The sequence below is a fragment of the Ochotona curzoniae genome, unplaced genomic scaffold (assembly GCF_017591425.1).
Source record: "Ochotona curzoniae isolate NIBS_2020 unplaced genomic scaffold, NIBS_Ocur_1.0 scaffold_3208, whole genome shotgun sequence".
Lineage (NCBI taxonomy): Eukaryota > Metazoa > Chordata > Mammalia > Lagomorpha > Ochotonidae > Ochotona > Ochotona curzoniae.
Window position 1 is genome coordinate 132,688 of NW_024467106.1, and position 22,920 is coordinate 155,607.

At 56.6% G+C, this 22,920-nt stretch overlaps 1 protein-coding gene across 4 annotated transcripts in view; it reads right to left on the reverse strand.

Moving 5' to 3' along the window:
- The window catches only part of CACNA1B (calcium voltage-gated channel subunit alpha1 B), a 148,949-nt gene that overhangs the window by 79,140 nt on the left and 46,889 nt on the right, over nucleotides 1-22,920 (reverse strand). For 3 of the 4 annotated variants that reach the window (XM_040962828.1, XM_040962829.1, XM_040962831.1), the window contains exons 13-19: nucleotides 21,926-22,038; nucleotides 20,142-20,273; nucleotides 19,977-20,049; nucleotides 16,142-16,259; nucleotides 15,086-15,153; nucleotides 12,656-12,762; nucleotides 517-1,287 (exon numbers count right to left, since the gene is read on the reverse strand). In XM_040962828.1, coding sequence (XP_040818762.1) covers nucleotides 517-1,287; nucleotides 12,656-12,762; nucleotides 15,086-15,153; nucleotides 16,142-16,259; nucleotides 19,977-20,049; nucleotides 20,142-20,273; nucleotides 21,926-22,038 — 1,382 coding nt within the window. The remainder of the gene's footprint in view (nucleotides 1-516; nucleotides 1,288-12,655; nucleotides 12,763-15,085; nucleotides 15,154-16,141; nucleotides 16,260-19,976; nucleotides 20,050-20,141; nucleotides 20,274-21,925; nucleotides 22,039-22,920) is intronic. The other variant, XM_040962830.1, reaches the window with a different exon arrangement.

The window sequence follows — 22,920 nt, forward strand, 5'->3', positions numbered from 1 at the left end:
GAGCTCGTGTTCAGGCTGTAAAATCTCCACCCAACCCCATATCTAGTTCTCAAAACTACCCCCCAGATGCAGCTCACAGACTGGCACCTCAACACCAGAGCTGGCTCTGCAGCTGCTCCCTGACCCCTCTACACTCCAGCCTCCGTGTAGTTCCCATCACCCTGCACACACCACCAACACGGGCAGGGTGGAGAAGCCACCCTTCCTCCACCCGCAAAGATGGTGGCTGGTCTGGGCGACCACGTTCTGGCCAGTAGGTAGCCCTCTAACAGGCCTGGAGTCCATCCTGCTAGGCAGGCTGGGATGTCCTTTCCATGTGGCCTCAGGCTTCCCACCGGGTCTCGTGCCTCCTCTTCTGCCATGGTGACCCCCAACCTTCTCTCACCCGCTGCATTCCCACCCCACGTCCTCCCCAGTCAGCCAGGCCACTGCCAACCATCTCCCCTAAAGTCCTCTCTCCCTCAGGGTGCCCCAAGGCAGCAGCGCCCATGCCACACCCATCCCAGGCCCTCTCACTTGGGCTGGTGGTTCCGTATCTCTTTCTCGGCGTCCCCGGTCTCCTTCTCTGGAGCCTCTTTCTCGGGGGGCTCTGGAGCAGGCAATGCTTTGTGCCGGGCCCGGTGCCGCCGCACAGGCTCTTCGCCGCTCTCAGCCTCCCGGGGCCCAGCCCGGGGGCCAGCACGGTGGCGTGCGCGCCGCTCGCCCTTGCCATCCTTGCACTGCTCGGGCACATGGCGGTGCGCGCGATGACGCCGGGGTTCGCGCTCGGCCTCCTCCGGGGAGCCACGCCGGTGGTGGCGCCGGCCGCCCTCAGGGCACGGGCCACGGCTACGCTCCACACGCACCTCCTGGGTGCCCGGGGCCTCCTTGCTGCGACTCCGGCGAGGCCGCGCCCGCTCCTCACGGAGCCCCGGCTCGCCACTCTCGGCCCTTGGGGCGTCAGCTCGGTCCTGCTCCCCGGTCAAGGGGGCCACAGTCTTGTCCTTGTCTCGATGCCGGTGGTGCCTGCGCGGTGGGTCCGCGCTCTCGGGGGCCTCCCCGCCCTCCAACCGGGCCTTGGCGGCCGAGGGGGCCCGCGGGGCATCGCGGCCCGGCTCTACCACCAGGGGCCGGTCCAGGTGGGTCTTCATGTCAGGCCGCAGATGGCGCGTCGTGGCATAGCGCAGTCGCTCCTCGGGGTCCATCTCGCTGTACAGCGCCTCACAGCTGGCCCGCAGGTTCTGCAGCCGCAGCTGGCTGGCACGCTGTTCCCACACAGAACGGGCCTTGGCCGAGTTCTGCTGCCTGCTGCAGGGAGAGGGAGGTGAGTGCCGCCCCAGCCTCCGCTCTGTCTCCCGGGAGCAGCCACGGATGGACACAGAGCGATGGAGGGATGACGCAGGGACAGGACAAGGAGGCAGTGAAGGCCAGAGCCTGCAGGCCACCTTGCCAGTCGAGGAACTGATCCCAGAAAGCAGAACTTGGAGCTGCCCCCATGGTGGCCCTGTGAGGTGGTAGCCAGGAGCCCAAGACCAGATGGAGGGGGCAGGAGAAGCTGGATTCCAGCAAGTGCCGACAGCTGGGCAGGGCTGATGGCCGGGAGAGGTCAGGGAGCCCCAACTGCAGCCCGGGGCCATAGCTGCCCTGGAGAGGCTTGTCTCCACTGCCTGCACCAGGAAGGGGACCCAAGAGACAGAGGTAAAGGTCCTTCTGATCTGCAGCAGATGGCCGTGGCTGGGAACAGCCCACTTCCGTGGGAGCAAACTCAGCCTCAGGAGTGCCTGGGACTCAGTTGCAGCTGGACAGGTGCCACTCAGCTCAGTAAACTGGACCTCAGAAGTCGAGTCTAACAGGACCAGCACCCAAGGTCCAGGGTCCTGACCTTGGGCTCCACGGAGAGTCAGTGGGAACCTTGCCTCAGAGCCTTCTACCATGGTGAATGCTGAGGTCCAGACCTCCAAGAAGAGGGCCACTCAACCCCATTCCTATCCCTCACTAAGCCGTGCCCCTCAGCCCACTCCCAGCATCACTGGGCTGTGCTCTGTCCCTTACCTACACTCCTACCCTCACTGAGCCGTGGCCCCTCAGCCCTATCCAATATCACTTGGGCCTGAAAGCCTTCAGCCCCACTCCCAGCATTGCATGGCCCCAAGGCCCCGTGGCCTCAGCCCCACTCCCAGCATCACATGGGCTCTATGGCCCTCAGCCCCACCTGCAAGCAAAAACCATGCCCTGGGCCAAAGCCTCATGCCACAGCCACTTGGGCCTCTGGGCAAGGGCAGGCACACTGCCCAGACAGTGGGGTCTGCCCCTTCCCTTTTGGTGCTCCTGGCTCTAGGCCTGCCTTTTCTGGCCTCTACACTCTCCGACAACCACATGTTACTGGGTCTCCATCACAGCAGCCTGGAGAGGACGCTCATCGACTGACGGAGCCAGGGCCAGGTGCATGCAAGGGCTAAAAAGGGAAAGTCCCTAAGGATGGCCATGGCTTCAGCCAGGCCCCAGCTGCACCAGAGCTCAGAGTGGAGATGTGGCTTGCAAGGACAGAGGTTTCCAGGTGGCTGCTGCCAGCCCGAGCACATGGCCTCTGCAGCAGTCAGGCTGCAGGGTGGAACCAGCTCTGAGACTGCTGTGTGAATGTGGGACTCTGGGCACCAGACTGGCACTGAACTAGGGGCTGGACAAGAAGGGGCAAAGCAACCTGCAGAGGCAAATACAGATCCTGACCTGTGCCTGGAGAACCAGCCACTCCCTGCCAGTACCTCAGGCCAGGCCAGCTGAGTGCTGTGACGGTGATGGCAGACGCAGGTTAGGCATACAGAAGGTGAGGGAGCCCCGAGACCTGAGGCCGCCCACCACCAGGGGTGCCTGCCTCAGCACAGCAGCCCAAGAAGGACCCAGGCCGAGCCACCTGGTTAGCAGTGAAGGGGCCCACTCAGAGGAGATCACCCCAGTTCTCTCTGAAAAGGCAGACATGCACAGTGACTGGTGGCTCAGCATCTGTGCACACAGGCAGGAGTGGCCCAGCCCACAGGGGCGCTGGGAGGCTCCTCCTGAGTGGCCTGTGGGAGGGTCACCAGGCAGGCATCCTCTGACCTGGTCACTCTGAGCACCAGAATCACCAAGACCAGCAGCTTGGCCATCACCATACTCCCAGGCCTACAGGCCCTGCTTCCTGGCTGGTCCCAGCTGGCCTGCTCTTGCTCAGTCTGCCAGGTAAGTCCCACTGGCCTTGGCCCCAGGGAGCGAGTGCTAGCCTCTCTGCTTCTCCCCACGACACACACAGCACCAAGGCCACTGGGGGCAGTGCGGCTGAGAATGCTGGAACAGGGCTCCTCAAGGAGCCAGGTGGGGCCACCATTACCTTGTTCTGGCCCTTGCCTTTGGGCACCGTCCAGCCACGACAAGGAGCAGTCACACCCCCAAGGTGGACACTCTGGGTAACTGCAGGACAATGAGGGGACACTGCCTCCAATGGGGACAGTGAAAGCAGCTGGGTGGCAATGTGCAGCTCATTCCCCCCACAGAAGGAATGACGCATTTGCTGACTAAATGCAAGGACCCCAACACCCTGCCAGAACACAGACCAGCCAAGACAGAGAGAGGGAACAGGCACAATAGAACTGCACCCCAAACACTCCGGGCTGCATCTGTGTGACCACTCCCCTAAGGGACCAGCCTGTACCTGTGTGACCCCCTCCCTCAGGGGGCCCGGCTGTACTTGTGTCACCAACCCCCAAGGGACCTGGCTGTACCTGTGTGACACTCCCCCAAAGTGACCCAGTTGCACCTGTGTGACCCCCTCCTGCAGGTAACCTGGCTGACCTGTGTGGTCCCTCCCCAGGGGACCCAGCTGCACCTCTGTGACAGCCCCAGGGGAGCGGCTGCATTGTGGGGTCCCCTCCAGGACTTGCTCATTGTACAGCCTGACCCCACCCTCCAGAGAAGGCGCCTGGGGACAGACCACCAGGAGCACTGCCCAAGAGAGGTCACTATGTTGCACTCGCATTACCCACAGGAGGCCAACCGATGGTCTCTGGGGCTCTGACCTGCCGCCCACGGCTGCCCAGTGGACAGCAGTGCTCCTTTGCCATACCCAGGACTTCCAGGAATCACAAATATGTGGCAGCTAGGAGCACCAGTGGGTTCCTCAAGGAGCCCTGCTGGGGCACCCTGTGCTGGCTGTACCCACAAGAACCCTCAGGAGACCTGAACCAACAATGCGACCAAGAAACTAAAGTGGCCGCAGACAGCAGAACAGAGGACAGAGCCCAGGAGGGACAAGAGGAGAGGCAGGGCAGGAGTATGTGCAGGAGCCTGCCCACCCAGGCCGCCCAGGTGGTGGGCAAGCAGTTGGGGGGAGGGGAGGTGTATGCACGTGGTCGTCATGGAGGCATGGGTGGAGCAGCATAGCAGAGCGACTCACGGTGAGTTTACGCTGGAGACAGATGAGCTGCGAGATACAGTGCCTCGAGTTTGCTTTACAAAACTGCACATGCAAAAAACAGAACAGAACAGAAGTGAGAGACACCAGCAACACTGGGGTGGCAGTGTCCATGTCGGCACAGGATGCCAGGCACACCTGGCCGGATGCCAGAGATATGCCCCTCAGAGACCCTATGGTGAAAGAGAAACCAAGAGCCATGCCACACAGGCAGAGAGGTGAACCACGTGAAACCAGAAAGCCCCGTGAGGCTAGAGGACAAAGAGTAGTCACCTCAGGGGCCTGGGGCCACTGCTCTGTGCACAGGGTCCACAAAATGCACACCGCCCATGCTCAGGGCACACAAAACATTGCTCTGTACAGAGTCAACTGCTCTACACACACTGCCAAAGCTAGGAGATACTGCCCACTGCTCTGTGCACACTGCCCACTGCTCTGTACACACTTCTCCCTGCTCTGTGCACTGCACACTGCTCTGGCACACTGCCCACTGCTCTGTGCACTGCACACTGCTCTGTGCACACTGCCCACTGCTCTGTACACACTGCCCACTGCTCTGTGCACTGCCCACTGCTCTGTGCACACTGCCCACTGCTCTGTGCACACTGCCCACTGCTCTGTACACACTGCCCACTGCTCTGTGCACTGCACACTGCTCTGTACACACTGCCCACTGCTCTGTACACACTGCCCACTGCTCTGTACACACTGCCCACTGCTCTGTGCACTGCACACTGCTCTGTACACACTGCCCACTGCTCTGTACACACTGCCCACTGCTCTGTGCACTGCACACTGCTCTGTGCACACTGCCCACTGCTCTGTACACACTGCCCACTGCTCTGTGCACACTGCCCACTGCTCTGTGCACACTGCCCACTGCTCTGTACACACTGCCCACTGCTCTGTGCACTGCACACTGCTCTGTGCACACTGCCCACTGCTCTGTACACTTCTCCCTGCTCTGTGCACTGTACACTGCTCTGTGCACACTGCCCACTGCTCTGTGCACACTGCCCACTGCTCTGTGCACACTGCCCACTGCTCTGTACACACTTCTCCCTGCTCTGTGCACTGCACACTGCTCTGTGCACACTGCCCACTGCTCTGTACACACTGCCCACTGCTCTGTGCACACTGCCCACTGCTCTGTACACACTTCTCCCTGCTCTGTGCACTGCACACTGCTCTGTGCACACTGCCCACTGCTCTGTACACACTTCTCCCTGCTCTGTGCACTGCACACTGCTCTGTGCACACTGCTCTGTGCACACTGCCCACTGCTCTGTGCACACTTCTCCCTGCTCTGTGCACTGCACACTGCTCTGTGCACTGCCCACTGCCTTTCTCATAAAGACCCAGAACCCCATTTCCTATAATCCCTGTTCCTGTGCAGGGTGACTACTTGATCACAGTGGCTCTCGTGAGATCAGGGGCACCCACACTTGTGATGTTGCTGAGCTCCTAGGACTTTCAATTGCCCTGATGTATTTGCTCCATCATCCACCCACCTTTCCCTTGGTGTGACTCCAGTAACTTCCAAAGAACTTTCCAGAAACCTCTCAAAAACAACAAAGGAATCAAGGCTTTCTTTATGACTATTCCCTTCACATTAACCCCCAGCAGGGTAGACAGGTTCCAGGGCATGTCGGTCAAGGCAACACCACTGTGGCTGTGAGGAGTTTAAAGCAGCTCACCTGCCCGTAGGCCCTGGGAGCAAGGAAGATGCATGTTCTGAGACAGTGAAAGTGAGAACATACGTGAGTGTGAGCACATGTGCATATGGTGACTGTGAACTGTCTGAGCGTGTATGAGCATGTGATACAGCGTGAGTGTGAGCCTGTGAATCAGTGACTGTGAGTGTGAGCACGTGTGAGGTGTGGTGACTGTGAATTGTAAGTGTGATCATGTGTGTGAGTGTAGCACAGTGAGTGTGAGTGTGAGCCTGTGAATCAGTGACTGTGAGTGTGAGCACATGTGTGAGGTGTGGTGACTGTGAATTGTGAGTGTGATCATGTGTGTGAGTGTAGCACAGTGAGTGTGAGCCTGTGAATCAGTGATTGTGAGTGTAGCACAGTGAGTGTGAGTGTGAGCATGTGAATCAGTGACTGTGAGTGTGAGCATATGTGTGAGTTGTGGTGACTGTGAATTGTAAGTGTGATCATGTGTGTGAGTGTAGCACAGTGAGTGTGAGTGTGAGATGTAATATGGTGACTGTGAGTGTGAGCACGTGTGTGAGGTGTGGTGACTGAATTGTAAGTGTGAGTGCCTGTGTGAGTGTAACACAGTGAGTGTGAGCATGTGATATGGTGACTGAGTGCGGGCACGTGTGTGAGGTGTGGTGACTGTGAATTATAAGTGTGAGTGCCTGTGTGAGTGTAACACAGTGAGTGTGAGCATGTGATATGGCGACTGAGTGCGGGCACGTGTGTGAGGTGTGGTGACTGTGAATTGTGAGTGTGATCGTGTATGTGAGCATGTGATGTGGTAATTGTGAATTGTGTGAGCACATGTATGATGTAACACAGTGAGTGTAAGCATGTAATATGATTGTGGATTATGAGTGTGAGCACATGCGTGAGTATGTAATACAGTGATTGTGTGACTATGCGTGTGATGCAATTGTGTAGTGTGTAAGCATGTGTGTGGCATGCAATGTGATTGTGACTTATGAGTGTGTGTGATGGTGTGTACATGTGTCAGACACTGAATGTAACTGGTGTGTGTGGGAAGGCCCATACTCAGAAATCCAGGTGTGGGTGAAGGTGATATGGCAAGCAGAACCAGAAGCAGGCTCAGGCATGGGCCCCTCCCCTCTGGGGTCTGGGGCTTCTCAGGGCCTCAGGCACCCACAGCAGTGTCCACCCCTACTGAGCAGACACACAAGTACCACTGGGGGCTTCTGGTGGAACAGGCTGGGCACAGCTGCACAGTGATAAGGTGAGGGCACCTGCTAGGGTGGACACAGAAAGCTCTGGGAGGCAACAGCCAGCTACACCAAACCTCCCACACGTGGGGTCAAAGCACTTCCTGGCTGACGGATCCTACAGGGCTTCTGGTCACGTCAGACTAACACCGTGGACAGAAGTCTTATCAGGGGCCCAGTGTGGCCTGTGCAGCCCACGTAGGATCCCTAGCTGGCCTGGGCCTAGGTGTGAGGGCATGGCGCTGGGCCTGGGATAGGCAGCAGAGTAGCCCTGCCCTTTCCCACTGAGAACCACATGTGCTGAGCCAGCCTGCAACTTTGTTCCTAGCATCTATGTGGATGGAACAGTGGCAGAGGATGTGTCTGGGTCCCTGCTGACCTCACCCATGCCTCAGGGCTGTGCTGGGGGCCCCCCTAGCCCCTCTTTCAGGCCCAGAAGGGGTGGGCACTCTTTCCAGGAACAGGCAGCTTGGTGGGTAGCAGGGACAGAGGGACTCCATATGGCTACACGTGACTGGGGCTGAAGGAGCAGACACCCCTTCCACCAGCTCTGCCACTCATATCGGCAGCCTGCAGAGCACACAGGACAGGTTCAGCCTGAGTCATGGCACCTCCTCAGTGCAGTGCCAGGCCAAGCCACAGCATGAACCCAACCAAGGCACTGGCTGGGCTGGGAGCTGAGACGTGGGTGACCACAGGCCAGGTTTCCAGCAACCCTGCCCACCCTGCTGGGTCTGCAGCTACAATCTGTTCAGCTGCTTCTCCCCAGGACCAGCACTGCCTCCTTGACTCAGAGGCGAGGACTTCACAGACAAGGCCTCCCTAGCAAGGCCTGGGCTAAGCAGGGTTGTGACCACACCACACAGGTTCACACGGCACACACACATTAACTCAGAATGTCACAGCATACACGCACTCACATTCATACATACAAACTAATTCAGAACACATATACATACACACGCACAATAGCACACAGGTATATACACATAGCACATGCACAGCACACACAGGTAACACACAGAACACAGCACACACAACACACACTCACAGGTACACACACACACAGAACACAGCACACTCACAGGTACACACATACACAGAACACAGCACACACACAACACACACTCACAGGTACACACAGAAGACAGCACACACAACACACACTCACAGGTACACACAGAAGACAGCACACACAACACACACTCACAGGTACACACATACACAGAACACAGCACACTCACAGGTACACACACAGAACACAGCACACACAACACACACTCACAGGTACACACACAGCACACTCACAGGTACACACACAGAACACAGCACAGGTACACACACAGAACACAGCACACACAACACACACTCACAGGTACACACAGACAGAACACAGCCCACACAACACGCACTCACAGGTACACACATACACAGAACACAGCCCACACAACACGCACTCACAGGTACACACACACAGCACACTCACAGGTACACACTCACAGGTACACACAGACAGAACACAGCACACACAACACACACAACACACACTCACAGGTAAACACATACACAGAACACAGCACACACAACACACACTCACAGGTACACACAGACAGAACACAGCACACACAACACACACAACACACACTCACAGGTAAACACATACACAGAACACAGCACACACAACACACACTCACAGGTACACACTCACAGGTACACACAGACAGAACACAGCACACACAACACACACTCACAGGTACACACACACAGAACACTCACTCACAGGTACACACTCACAGGTACACACAGACAGAACACAGCACACACAACACACACAACACACACTCACAGGTAAACACATACACAGAACACAGCACACACAACACACACTCACAGGTACACACACACAGAACACAGCACACACAACACACACTCACAGGTACACACAGACAGAACACAGCCCACACAACATGCACTCACAGGTACACACACACAGCACACTCACAGGTACACACTCACAGGTACACACAGACAGAACACAGCACACACAACACACACTCACAGGTACACACACACAGAACACAGCACACACAACACACACTCACAGGTACACACACACAGAACACAGCCCACACAACACGCACTCACAGGTACACACACACAGCACACTCACAGGTACACACTCACAGGTACACACAGACAGAACACAGCACACACAACACACACAACACACACTCACAGGTAAACACATACACAGAACACAGCACACACAACACACACTCACAGGTACACACAGACAGAACACAGCCCACACAACACGCACTCACAGGTACACACAGACAGAACACAGCCCACACAACACGCACTCACAGGTACACACACACAGCACACTCACACAGCACACTCACAGGTACACACAGACAGAACACAGCACACACAACACACACTCACAGGTACACACATACACAGAACACAGCACACACAACACGCACTCACAGGTACACACACACAGAACACAGCCCACACAACACGCACTCACAGGTACACACACACAGCACACTCACAGGTACACACACAGCACACTCACAGGTACACACAGAACACAGCACACACAACACACACTCACAGGTAACACACAGAACACAGCACACACAACACACACTCACAGGTAAACACATACACAGAACACAGCACACACAATACACACTCACAGGTACACACAGACAGAAGACAGCACACACAACACACACTCACAGGTACACACACACAGAACATAGCACAGGCACAGCACACACAACACACACTCACAGGTAAACACATACACAGAACACAGCACTCTCACAGGTACACACAGACAGAACACAGCCCATACAACACACACTCACAGGTACACACAGACAGAACACAGCACACACATGCACACAGCACTTGCATGCACACTCACACAAGTACAGCACACAACACATTCATGTGTGCACACATACACAACACACATTCACCCACATGCTCACCTACATGTAGCACATATACCCACATGTGACACATGCACACTTACAAAAGCACACAGCACACACATACACGCGCACATGCAATACATGCACATATACACTCACGCAACATACACCGCATACACTGCAATACACGCATGCAATCACAGAACACTTGCACGTGCATACACCACATACATACACACAGCATACAAATGCACATTCACATAGCACACAAATGCACACACAACACACACATATACACACAGCATACACAGGAGCACTCACACAGCACGCACAGGCACACTCAGCACACACATACTGTGCAGGCTCACACAGAAACACACACATGCACTCAGGCATGCTGCAGGCCCACGCAAGCACATGTGTACACATTCGCAGGGCTCCACAGATGTGCCTGGGCTGTGCACGGCTGTGGTCACACATCAGGAGGGTGGCCAGCTACAAGCCAGAGACCAGAGGATCTGGCCAGGCATGAGGCGTGTGGGAGGGAGTGGGCAGGCAACGACAGACTCAGCCTGCCTAGGGACCAAGCTCCCAGGGGAACGTCTGCTCTCCTGGGGCCAAGGGCTAGTCTCTGTCCCTCCTTCCCCTGTTCAGTGCAGCCGCAAGCCATACTCAGGTCACTCTTCCCACCCCGAGGTCTCCAACTCTCCAACCATCTGTAGTGTGCCAGAACTGCCCCTCACCCCACCACTAACCCCAGCAGCCTCATCACAGACGTCTCCCAACCTCCATCCCAGCACAAAATCCCCACAGAGATTACAAGGAAGCCATGTTCATTCCTGGGCTACCAAGGTACCTCCTTAACCTTTGTTCATGAGACACATTTCTGAAACTTCATGTATAAATCAGCATGCTGGGCAAGCACTGTGGTGTAGCAGGTAAAGCAATACCAGGGACTTAGGATCCCCTGTGGACACTGGTTCATGTAACAGATGCTCCACTTCCCATCCAGCTCCCTGCCTGTGGCCTGAGAAAGCCGTGGAGGAAAGGCCAAGCGCTTGGGACCCTGCACCCACATGGGAGACCTGAAGGAAGCTTCTGGCATCTGAGATTTACCCAGCCCTCGTTGTGTGGCCATTTTTCTTTCTCTCTCTAATTCTGAATTTCAGATAAATAAAAATAATTTAAAAACCTAAGTTCTCACATATACACGTCATCTATCAAAACGCAACACAACACTTCTCTGAGTGTCATGCCTGAGATGTATCACAGCTATTTACAACTCTCCAGGTCAACAGCAGATGGTTGCACCTCCCTCAACTAGGAGGACCCTCACCCCTGCACCCACCATCACCTCCCTCAGACTGGGAGGACCCTCACCCCTGCACCCACCCTCACCTCCCTCAGACTGGGAGGACCCTCACCCCTGCACCCACCATCACCTCCCTCAACTAGGAGGAACCCTCACCCCTGCACCCACCCTCACCTCCCTCATACAGTGGAGATCTCCCTGCACCCACCCTCACCTCCCTCAACTAGGAGGAACCCTCACCCCTGCACCCACCCTCACCTCCCTCATACAGTGGAGATCTCCCTGCACCCACCCTCACCTCCCTCAACTAGGAGGAACCCTCACCCCTACACCCACCCTCGCCTCCCTCATACAGTGGGGATCTCCCTGCACCCACCATCACCTCCCTCAACTAGGAGGAACCCTCACCCCTGCACCCATCCTCACCTCCCTCATACAGTGGGGATCTCCCTGCACCCACCATCACCTCCCTCAACTAGGAGGAACCCTCACCCCTGCACCCATCCTCACCTCCCTCATACAGTGGGGATCTCCCTGCACCCACCATCACCTCCCTCAGACTGGGAGGACCCTCACCCCTGCACCCACCCTCACCTCCCTCAGACTGGGAGGACCCTCACCCCTGCACCCACCATCACCTCCCTCAGACTGGGAGGACCCTTACCCCTGCACCCACCATCACCTCCCTCAGACTGGGAGGACCCTCACCCCTGCACCCACCCTCACCTCCCTCAACTAGGAGGAACCCTCACCCCTGCACCCACCCTCACCTCCCTCAACTAGGAGGAACCCTCACCCCTGCACCCACCCTCACCTCCCTCAACTAGGAGGAACCCTCACCCCTGCACCCACCCTCACCTCCCTCATACAGTGGAGATCTCCCTGCACCCACCCTCACCTCCCTCAGACTGAGGGACCCTCCCTGTACTCATCCTCTCCCCCCCATCCCAGTCCCCTCAAAGCAGGTCCGGGGAGGGGCTGTCATTATAGGCTTCAACCAAGGCCTCTTGAAGGGGACCCGCCCCCCACGCCCTGCAGCTTACGCGGCGATGGAGATGTTTGCAGCAGACATGGGGCTGACTTCAGCCACTTCCTTGGCCTTCTGCAGGGCAAGCTTCTGATTGGCAGCTTCTTCCATCTCCTCCTCGTCCTGTGTGAACACAGGAACAATTCTCCTCCAGGCCAGGCCACAACACTCCTTCCTGCAACCCTGCCCCTCTGCCCTCTGCCCAGTGGGGCCAGGCAACCCGGATTGCCACTCAGCCTCTGTGACCCAGCACTGAGCCCCCATGACCCAGCACCTGGCACCCCATAACCCAGTACTCCCATGACCCAGCATTCAATACCTATGAGCTAGCACTGGGAAGGGCACCCTCAGGACCTCCCTCTGCATCTGTGGCTGGAAAATGACCATCCCAGGATCCCTCCTCAGCACCATCTTGCTGCGTTCTCTGCCAGGGCATTTGTGAGCTCACAACCATGTCTACAGCTCCACCCAGATACCTGGATGCCACCAGAATCTTTCTACCAATTCACTCTGGCACCTGAGTCTGACCAATAAGACTGTAAGTCTGCCCTCTTGCCTACCTTCCATCCTAGGAATAGCCATGTCATTGCAAACCCGAGTGAGGGCGAGGAGCAGAACTCTACCCCCTGTGCCTGGGGGTCACCATGGAGTGACCAGAGGGGCCACAGACCATGTGGGGGTCATCAGGGAATGATGGGGAGCCAAATGCCATCTAGGAGTCACCAAGGAGTGACTGGGGGAGCCACATGCCATCCGGGAGCCACTAGGAATTAACTGGGGGTCCACATGCCATTGGGGGTCACCAGGGAGTAATGGGGGCCATATGCCATCTGGGGGTCACACACATGGCTCTGCTCCTGAGCTGAACAGTGCATGTGGGTGCCCTGTCTGTGTCCCTGCCTGGGGAGGGAAGAAGACTTCTGGTCAGACCCTCGGGCCCTGACCCCTGTCACAAAGCAGATTCAGGGCTCCTGGGTCCCAGAGAGACATCAGGGTCTCCAGGCCCCCTATATTGCTTCCTGGGAACCCACCCCAGGCCAGGCTGCTCTCCCAAACATCCCACACCCCAGTGTCCTCAGGTTTGCTGCTGGTACTTGACATGGACACCCAGACCACCGCACGCCCTCAGTCCTAGAATCCCTGGTAGGCTCTGAGGGGGCAGGGGTCTCCCAGCCCAGGCTGCCAGACCAGAGGCTTCAGCCACCGCTGGACAGCAAGATGCAGCTTCAGCCCAGGGTGGTGATGGTGACAGCAAAAGGCCAGCCAGTGATCTGCAGAGACCCCAGTGCTGGAAGCCAGGGAGGTAGGAGCTAGCTCCAGGGGCTGGGCATGGCACAAACCCAGGATATGGGAGAAGGGGAGCTGGATGGAAGTAAGGACACCTGCAGAGAGGGGTCCCTGCTCAGCCCCATGTGGGGAAGGCCCTGAAGCAAGACCCAGTGGACTGTGAGGCTGAGTTGAACCCTGTAGTGGGTTAGAGGACAAGCACACACAGACTCTGCTCATGAAGAAAGCAAAGTGACATCACACACATGAAGTGACATCACACATACCTGCTAGGACATCACACACAGGACGTGGCATCACACAGACACATAGATACCTACTGGAATGTCATACACAAGAAATAACATCACAGACACACCTGCTAGCACATCACACACAGGAAGTGACATCACACTCACACACACACACCCCAGCTGGAAGTCACACAAACACATGCACACACAGGAAGTGACATCACACACACTTGCTGGGACATCACACAGACAGAGGCACACACAGGAAGTGACATCACACACACCTGCTGGGACATCACACAGACATGCACATAGCTGCAGCACATCACACACGGACACACAGCTGCTGGAGCATCACAGACACGCCATCATGGCCCCGGGGTCCTGAGGGCAGGCCTGGAGCCAGGCATTCCTGAGGCTGGGGCAGCAGGGGACTCGTACACTGTGTCAGGACTGTGGGATGACAGGCACCTGGTGGGAGACTGTGTCATTAGAGGGGAAACCACAGAGGGAGGCCAGTGTAACCACATTCCCCACTGGGCTCACAAATGCAAACTGAACCCTGCACAGCACCTGCTGGGACCTACCCGAGAAGCAGGCGCCCCGCAGTTCATACATCAAGCCCCAGCTGCAGCTGCTCACCCAGCTCGACCCAGGCCAGGCCTCCTACCCCAGCAAGGCTGTGCTAATCCACCCAAGCAGAGCCCGGCTGCACCCCCCCACCCCACCCCCCACCTCTCCTGCCGGTCCTATAAAGGCTCTCTGGCAACTGGCCAGCTGCCTCCCAAGTTCTTCAGCTGAGACCCCCACACCCAGACAGTGGGCATGGGGCCCACACCCAGTGCCAGGCCCCTGCCTCCAGCTCTGAGGCCTTGTCTGCTGGGAAATGACTGGGACATTCCTCCTACGCCAGGGCCCCTGCCTACCTTGGTCAGCTCCTGCGCGTTGGCCAGGTTGTCCACAGCAATGGCCAAGAAGACGTTCAGCAAGGTGTCTGGTTGTTCCCAGCTAAGGAAGGACAGCTCTGCCCACGGCCCTGAGGGCTGTCACCTGTGACTAGCACTGACCCTATAGACTCCAGAACAGCACCAGTCACTCTGCACAACAAACTGATCCCACATCCCAGCCACATTACCAACAGGGAAGAGGTGCTTCCCATACATATTTCTCTTAAATGGAGAGGCAGAGAGAAAGCTGGGCGGAGCAAGTCCCCACACATAGGACCACCCAGATGCCCACAATGGGATGTGTTACAGCCAGAGCCAGAAACTCTGAAGGCCACCCTGGTCTCCCAGCGGGTGGCAGGAATCCAAGTACTTGAGCTGCCTTCATTGCCTCTGCCAGGGCACCCAAGGGTGAAGCTGGAATTGGGGTGGAGACAAACAGGACCCAGACACTGTGTGGGCACACGTTGGAGTGTCATGCCTTGACCATGCCAGTGCTGTCACTCCACTCAGAGAAAACACATGAGTCCTCCCCTACGCTGCTCAGGGTGCTTCCCTAGCCCCACCACCGGAGGTGCAGCTCACCCGCCTGCCACACCAAAGTCGGGCCTCTTCCTGTCTCACTGAGGCTGGGCCTCAGACCCCTCACCAAGGGCCAGGCCTCCTCCCACCACACCAAGGCTGGGTCTCCAGAGGCTGGACCTCCTCCCACCACACCGAGGCCAGGCCTCCAGACCCCTCGTCAAGGGCCAGGCCTCCACCCACCACGCCAAAGCTGGGTCTCCAGAGGCTGGACCTCCTCCCACCACACCGAGGCCAGGCCTCCAGACCCCTCGCCAAGGGCCAGGCCTCCTCCCACCACACCAAGGCTGGGTCTCCAGAGGCTGGACCTCCTCCCACCACACCGAGGCCAGGCCTCCAGACCCCTCGCCAAGGGCCAGGCCTCCACCCACCACGCCAAAGCTGGGTCTCCAGGCCCTGGGTCTCTCACCCACACTTCCCTGCTCCCGCTGAGTACCCTGTCTCACCAAAGGATACAGTTGCCAAACAGAGTCAGGACAATGAAGTAGAAGGAGGAGAACATTCCCCTGCTGACTCCGCCTTGTGACTCGATCCCATGGTACATTACTGCATTCCAGTCCTCTCCAGTCAGAATCTGCAGAGAGAGCCCAGGATGGGCTGCCCCCCATGCAAATACCAACACACACCCCCGTTGGGGTCAGAGGGCACACAGCTGGCCCCAGAGCCCCGGGTTTGCCCATGTGTATGCACACTCACAGGCTCGCAGATAATGGGGCAGCCCAGGGACCTGAGACACTTGGGGAAGGACCAGAAGCCCCAGTGTCAGCCCAAATGGAAAGGGGGCAGCAAGCAGAAGGGAGTGAGCCAGAGCCCAAGGGTGGTGCTGAGCCAGGGAAGACGGACAACACAGGCCTGGGGGACAACAGTGCCTGAGGTCCTATTCCAGGGGAGGCCAAGGTCATGTGATCGGCTAGGCCTGCACCCACGCCAGGGAGAACACCTCACTGCGCCCTGACAGAAAACTCAAATCTCTTCCACTCTCATGATTGGTTACTAAGAGAAGACAGGCACCAACCTTCCATGTCTGCCACTCTCAGTGGAAACTGTTGGCATCCCCTCCCCTTCACACTGGCCCTGGTGACAGCCAGGGCGCGAGTCCAACTGCACACACCAGCCTGCAGTGGCTGCTCCCCCATATTGCACATGGAGGTTCACTAAGCTGGGCCTGTGAGATGACCACACTGCCTCTCTACCACCTCTGATGCCCTTTCCTCCTGCCAGGCAGGGTGCCACATCTGCTCGCGTGGGTCAACGCTCTCCAGACTTTGAGATGTTACAGTCCTTGTAGTTGTGGGGCACTCCAGCCCTCAGCGGTCTCTCCCTCCGGCCACTCAGCCCTCAACACCACGGCTGTCCTGCTGGACTTGAGAAGCTCAGTTACTCTTGGTGCACTGCCACCTGTGACGCCTGTGGAAGACACCTCACTCTGCCCCGTTTTCTTCCAACCTATGCGTGTGTAGCAAAATGCATCAGTTTTTCCTTCGCGTCAGCCAGGCAGGCCCTGGGCCTCCCAGTGAAGCTGCAGCTGAGGACACGTGTGCCTCTTGTAGATGGTTTACGTGCCAGGCCAGCTTCCTGCTCATGTCACCCCCAGAGGCAGACACAGAGCTTCCATCCCGACTCAATCTGTTGGGAGCACTTGAGGAGAAAACCAGAAGACACAAGCTCACTTGCTCTCTCATAAAATAAATACATTTTTAAGAAGAAATTCCTCTCCATTCCACAGTCTGCCACCCTTGAATCATTTTATTCTGAGTTTCCACACCTAGCTTTTGGATTCTGGGTGTGCAAGGCTGACAAATTCGTTTTCCAGATGAAAAGCTGACTTCTTAGATCCATTCTCTCAAGCTCTCCTTGTTTCAGCCATGCCTCCCTGAACACACCTGATCACTAGACCCATTCTCTCTCTGTCTCCTTCTCAGCCCTTCAATCTCTCCCCTGCAAATAAACAGCTTTTTTTTAAAAAAAAAGTATATGTGTGCAGCTAGAGCAAGCACATTTTTTTTTAAGATGAGAAGGGGACTATCCTTCTTATATTCCTTGGATTTATAGGTATATTGCTGAAAGAACTTCTTAAATATTTGGTGGAATTTACTTACAAAACTACCTGAAGTTGTTGGCTATAGTAAGAAAATTGTAATTACCCAATTTCTCAGATATTTGGGCTTCCTACTTCCGGGTTTAAAATTTATGCTTTTTTTCCCACCACACTTTGCTCACCTCTTGTTTGCATTTGTGTCTTGCCGCAGACACAGCCCTAGGTCCCTAGCGCACAGGCACTGCGACCTGAGCCTCAGGCTTCCAAGTCCCATTGCCACCGAAACCACGTGTCATCACTGTGAGAGCTGTCCCTCGAGACCTGTACTGGTTGCCCTCCTCATCACTCCCCTTATCACTTCCTCATCACTTCTTCATCTCTTCCTTTTCACTCCCTTCCCCATCACTTCCCTCCACATCACTTCCCTCCACATCACTTCCTTCCCCATCACTTCCCTCCTCATCACTTCCCTCCTCATCACTTCCTTCCCCATCACTTCCCTCCTCATCACTTCCTTCCCCATCACTTCCCTCCACATCACTTCCCTCCACATCACTTCCCTCCTCATCACTTCCTTCCCCATCACTTCCCTCCTCATCACTTCCTTCCCCATCACTTCCCTCCTCATCACTTCCCTCCACATCACTTCCCTCCTCATCACTCCCTTCCCCATCACTTCCCTCCTCATCACTTCCTTCCCCATCACTTCCCTCCTCATCACTTCCCTCCTCATCACTCCCTTCCCCATCACTTCCCTCCACATCACTTCCTTCCCCATCACTTCCCTCATCACTTCCCTCCTCATCACTTCCTTCCCCATCACTTCCCTCCTCATCACTTCCCTCCTCATCACTTCCCTCCACATCACTTCCCTCCACATCACTTCCCTCCTCATCACTTCCTTCCCCATCACTTCCCTCCTCATCACTTCCCTCCTCATCACTTCCTTCCCCATCACTTCCTCCTCATCACTCCCTTCCCCATCACTTCCCTCCACATCACTTCCTTCCCCATCACTTCCCTCCTCATCACTTCCCTCCTCATCACTTCCTTCCCCATCACTTCCCTCCTCATCACTTCCCTCCTCATCACTTCCCTCCACATCACTTCCCTCCACATCACTTCCCTCCTCATCACTTCCTTCCCCATCACTTCCCTCCTCATCACTTCCCTCCTCATCACTTCCCTCCACATCACTTCCCTCCTCATCACTTCCGTCCTCATCACTTCCCTCCTCATCACTTCCTTCCCCATCACTTCCCTCCTCATCACTTCCTTCCCCATCACTTCCCTCCTCATCACTTCCTTCCCCATCACTTCCTTCCCCATCACTTCCCTCCTCATCACTTCCTCCTCATCACTCCCTTCCCCATCACTTCCTTCCCCATCACTTCCTTCCCCATCACTTCCCTCCTCATCACTTCCTTCCCCATCAGTTCCCTCCTCATCACTTCCTTCCACATCACTTCCCTCCTCATCACTTCCCTCCTCATCACTTCCTTCCACATCACTTCCCTCCTCATCACTTCCCTCCTCATCACTTCCTTCCCCATCACTTCCCTCCTCATCACTTCCTTCCCCATCACTTCCCTCCTCATCACTTCCTCCTCATCACTCCCCTTATCACTTCCCTCCTCACCACTCGCCTCACCACTCCCCTCATTACTTCCCCTTTCTCATCACTACCCCTCCTCATCACTGTCCCTTCATCACAGGTCTAGTCCTGGGACCTCCCTGCTCTTCCTCCTTGCCCCCATAGGCTCCCTCTGCTGCCCAATCCAAGCTTCCTGCCTGCTAACCACTGCCAGTCCCCATCTGCGATGCAGCCTCAATCTTGGGTTTTCATGCAGTACACAGTCTGCCTGTTTCCCTTTTTAATAGCTGTACTATTTCTAGGATTTCTGTTTGGCTCATTTCCAAGCAAACCTGTGGTACCTTTCCCCATAATCCTGTGTTTCTAGGGCTTCCCCAAGGGGAACTTTGGAATCCTTTCAGAGCGCTCTGCATCTTTGCCATTATGTCCTTTTCTTGGGGGTTGCTTTGCTGCCCTGTCCTGTGCAAGTCTGTGCCTTGTTCCTGCTCCCAGCTCATTGTTAGCAAGGGCACATCAGCCCTGTCTTCACCCCAACCCATTCCAGATGCAAGAGTGCCCTGTGAGGGGAGACCATTTACCAGGCGTGCCTGGGAGGGAAGGGTGGGCTGAGCTGCTGGAAGCTGAAGGAGCTGAAAGGGGCCTACCGCAAGGAGCCCTACCTGGAAAACGGTGAGGATGGCAGCTGGGAAGGTGTCAAAGTTGGTTGTGGGGGTCTCGTCTCTGAAGTTGAACCTGAGGGAAACAAGAGATCCCGGGAAGAGGCAGCCCCCCAAGGCATGGGGTGAGGAGGCACTGCCTACTGAGCCCCCACCTGTGCTACTTACTGGCCCCCAAACAGCTGCATGCCCAGCAAAGCAAAGACCACAATGAAGAGGAAGAGCAGAAAGAGGAGGCTGATGATGGACTTCATGGAGTTGAGCAGAGACACCACCAGGTTCCGTAGGGAGTTCCAGTACCTGTGAGCCAGGCAGGTGTGGGCAGAGCCAGCAGGCCCGGCCCAGAAGCCACAGTCAGGCCTTCTGAGGTCCCACTGAACTCACACTAGGCTCACGCTCACATTGCCTCACATTCACCCAGGCCCCACACTCACACTGTCTCACACTCACAATATTGTCTCACACTCTCATTGCCTCACTCTTGCCCAGGCATCACACTTGCATTGTCTCACACTCACAATGGGCTTACACTCAGACTTAGGCTTCTGGAAGATCCCCAGTGAAGAGGCAAAATCAAAGCTTTTCTCTGGAGTTCCAGATCGACTACCCTAGATCCTCAGTCTGGGGGCTCCACTCCTCCAGGCCAGGGACAAGGGTCAGCACTGTGCAGATGTCACTCCCCTGCACCCTCCAGGCCACACAGGTCCTGTCCGTGTCTGTAGCCTCACAGATGCCCACTTCTGACAGTCCCTCCCAGAACTTTCCACAGTATTCAAGAGATCTCCCAGGGATGCCCAGGTGTTTGACGGCCTCAGGCACCTATAGTCACACCTCTCTTGAGAAACAGGCCACCTTTCCACACACACTGCTCCACTGTGCAGGACAAGTACTATCTCCTCTAGGTTGGCTGTTTTGCTGCTCAGAACCAGGCCTGGTTGTCTGCCATGGACTCTGCTATAAGGCGTGTGAGGACCCAGCCTGATCCCCAGCATGTCATGGGAAAGCAGCGGAATCCTGAGGGGCTCCATGCACACTCTTCTGGACAAACAACAGCTCAAGGTCCCCTGCACATTCTGCCTTCTCCCCTTGCCCCATCACTGGTCTGGGTTTGGACTTGAAGCTGACTGGAAAGATGAACAATCCTGAGGAGACCACAGTGGGGGAGCGTGAGCGGGAGCCTGACATGGAGGGAGTGGCCTCCGAAGTTTCAGGCTCGGAGCTTGTGCTCCTCGGGTACCAAGGTCCAGGCTGGTGGGGACACCACCCAGAACCTCACACAGAGGAATGTTGGGAGCCCCATTAGCTGTAGCTGCCCATGGCACAGCAGCCACAGGCTTTGGGATGAGCCGAGCCCATGGCCTCATGGGGGTCCCTCCTCTGGCCCAGTCACAGCCTGGACTGGCTGGCACAGCTGCATCAGAGACCTGTTGTTGCTTCCCACTGCCAGCCCAGTTCTCTCACTGCCATGATCCCACCCCTCCAGGGCCAATGAGAGCAGCTCATTTCCAAGTCAAGCCCTGTGGAGGGCAGAATGGACAACAGGGTCAGAGCGACAGGGCTGGGTTCAGGGTCAAGACAGTCCTGTGGTTGGGAGTTGTGCAGGTGCACAGTGGGTTCAGGATGATGGGGTGCTGAGTCCACCCTCCCCTCTCAGGAGTGGGGCTGTGAGATGGGTGGGCAGGGTAATATAAGAACTTCATTCTGACAACATCCATCTCCCACCAGCCACAAGGCAAAAACGCCTTGGCAGTGCTACTTCAGGAGACAGCAAGAAATCATGGCTGTGCTGCGTGTGCCTGTCTCCAGCAGGCCGGATTGAAAGCCACAGAGCAGGTAACGGTCCCCAAGCCCCTGGGAACAAACCCCAAGTCACTGACTTCACATGGTGCCCACCCCACACTTCCCCGCCCCAGGAGCCACAGGACAGCCACAGGGGCAAGTGGAAGACTCACTTGGTGACCTTGAAGATCCTCAATAAGCGCAGTGCCCGAAGCACACTGATTCCAAAGGATGTCCCCGGCTTCACAGCCGCCCAGACCACTTCAAAGATGCTGCCCACAATGACCTGCAAGGCAGACAGCTAGCCTCAGGGAACCCACGAGTGAGTGTGTGTGTGTGTGTGTGTGTGTGTGTGTGTATGTGATAGAGAGAGAGACTTTGCAGCATCAGTGAATGTGTGCGCACACCTCGCAGCACTGCTGAACGTGTATGGATGTCTCACAGCTCTGGTGAATGTGTGTGCATGCCTTGTGGAATTGGTAAATGTGTGTGTGCACTGCGCAGTGCTAGTGAATGTGAGTACATACGTCACGGCACTAATGAGTGTGTGCGCATGCCTCACAGCTCTGGTGATTGTATGTGTGCACCTCACAGCACTGGTAGGAGTATGGGCACAGCGCGTGGTGCTAATGAGTGTGAGCGCACACCTCACAGCTCTGGTGAATGTGTGTGCACCTCTGGGTCTGAGTCTCAGCAAGTAGGTGGGGCTATGGGGACACAGGGCTGAGGGGACACGGCTGAGGGGACACAGGGCTGAGGGGACACAGGGCTGAGGGGACACAGGGCTGAAGAGAAATAGGGTTAAGGAGACACAGGGCTGAGAGAGACACAGGGCTGAGGGGACACAGGGCTGAAGAGAAATAGGGTTAAGGAGACACAGGGCTGAGAGAGACACAGGGCTGAGGGGACACAGGGCTGAGGGGACACAGCTGAGGGGACACAGGGCTGAGGGGACACAGGGCTGAAGAGAAATAGGGCTAAGGAGACACAGGGCTGAGAGAGACACAGGGCTGAGAGAGACACAGGGCTGAGGAGACACAGGGCTGAGGGGACACAGTGCTGAGGGGACACAGGGCTGAGGGGGCACAGCGCTGAGGAGACAAAGGGCTGAGGGGACACAGGGCTGAGGGGACACAGCGCTGAGGGGACACAGGGCTGAGGGGACACA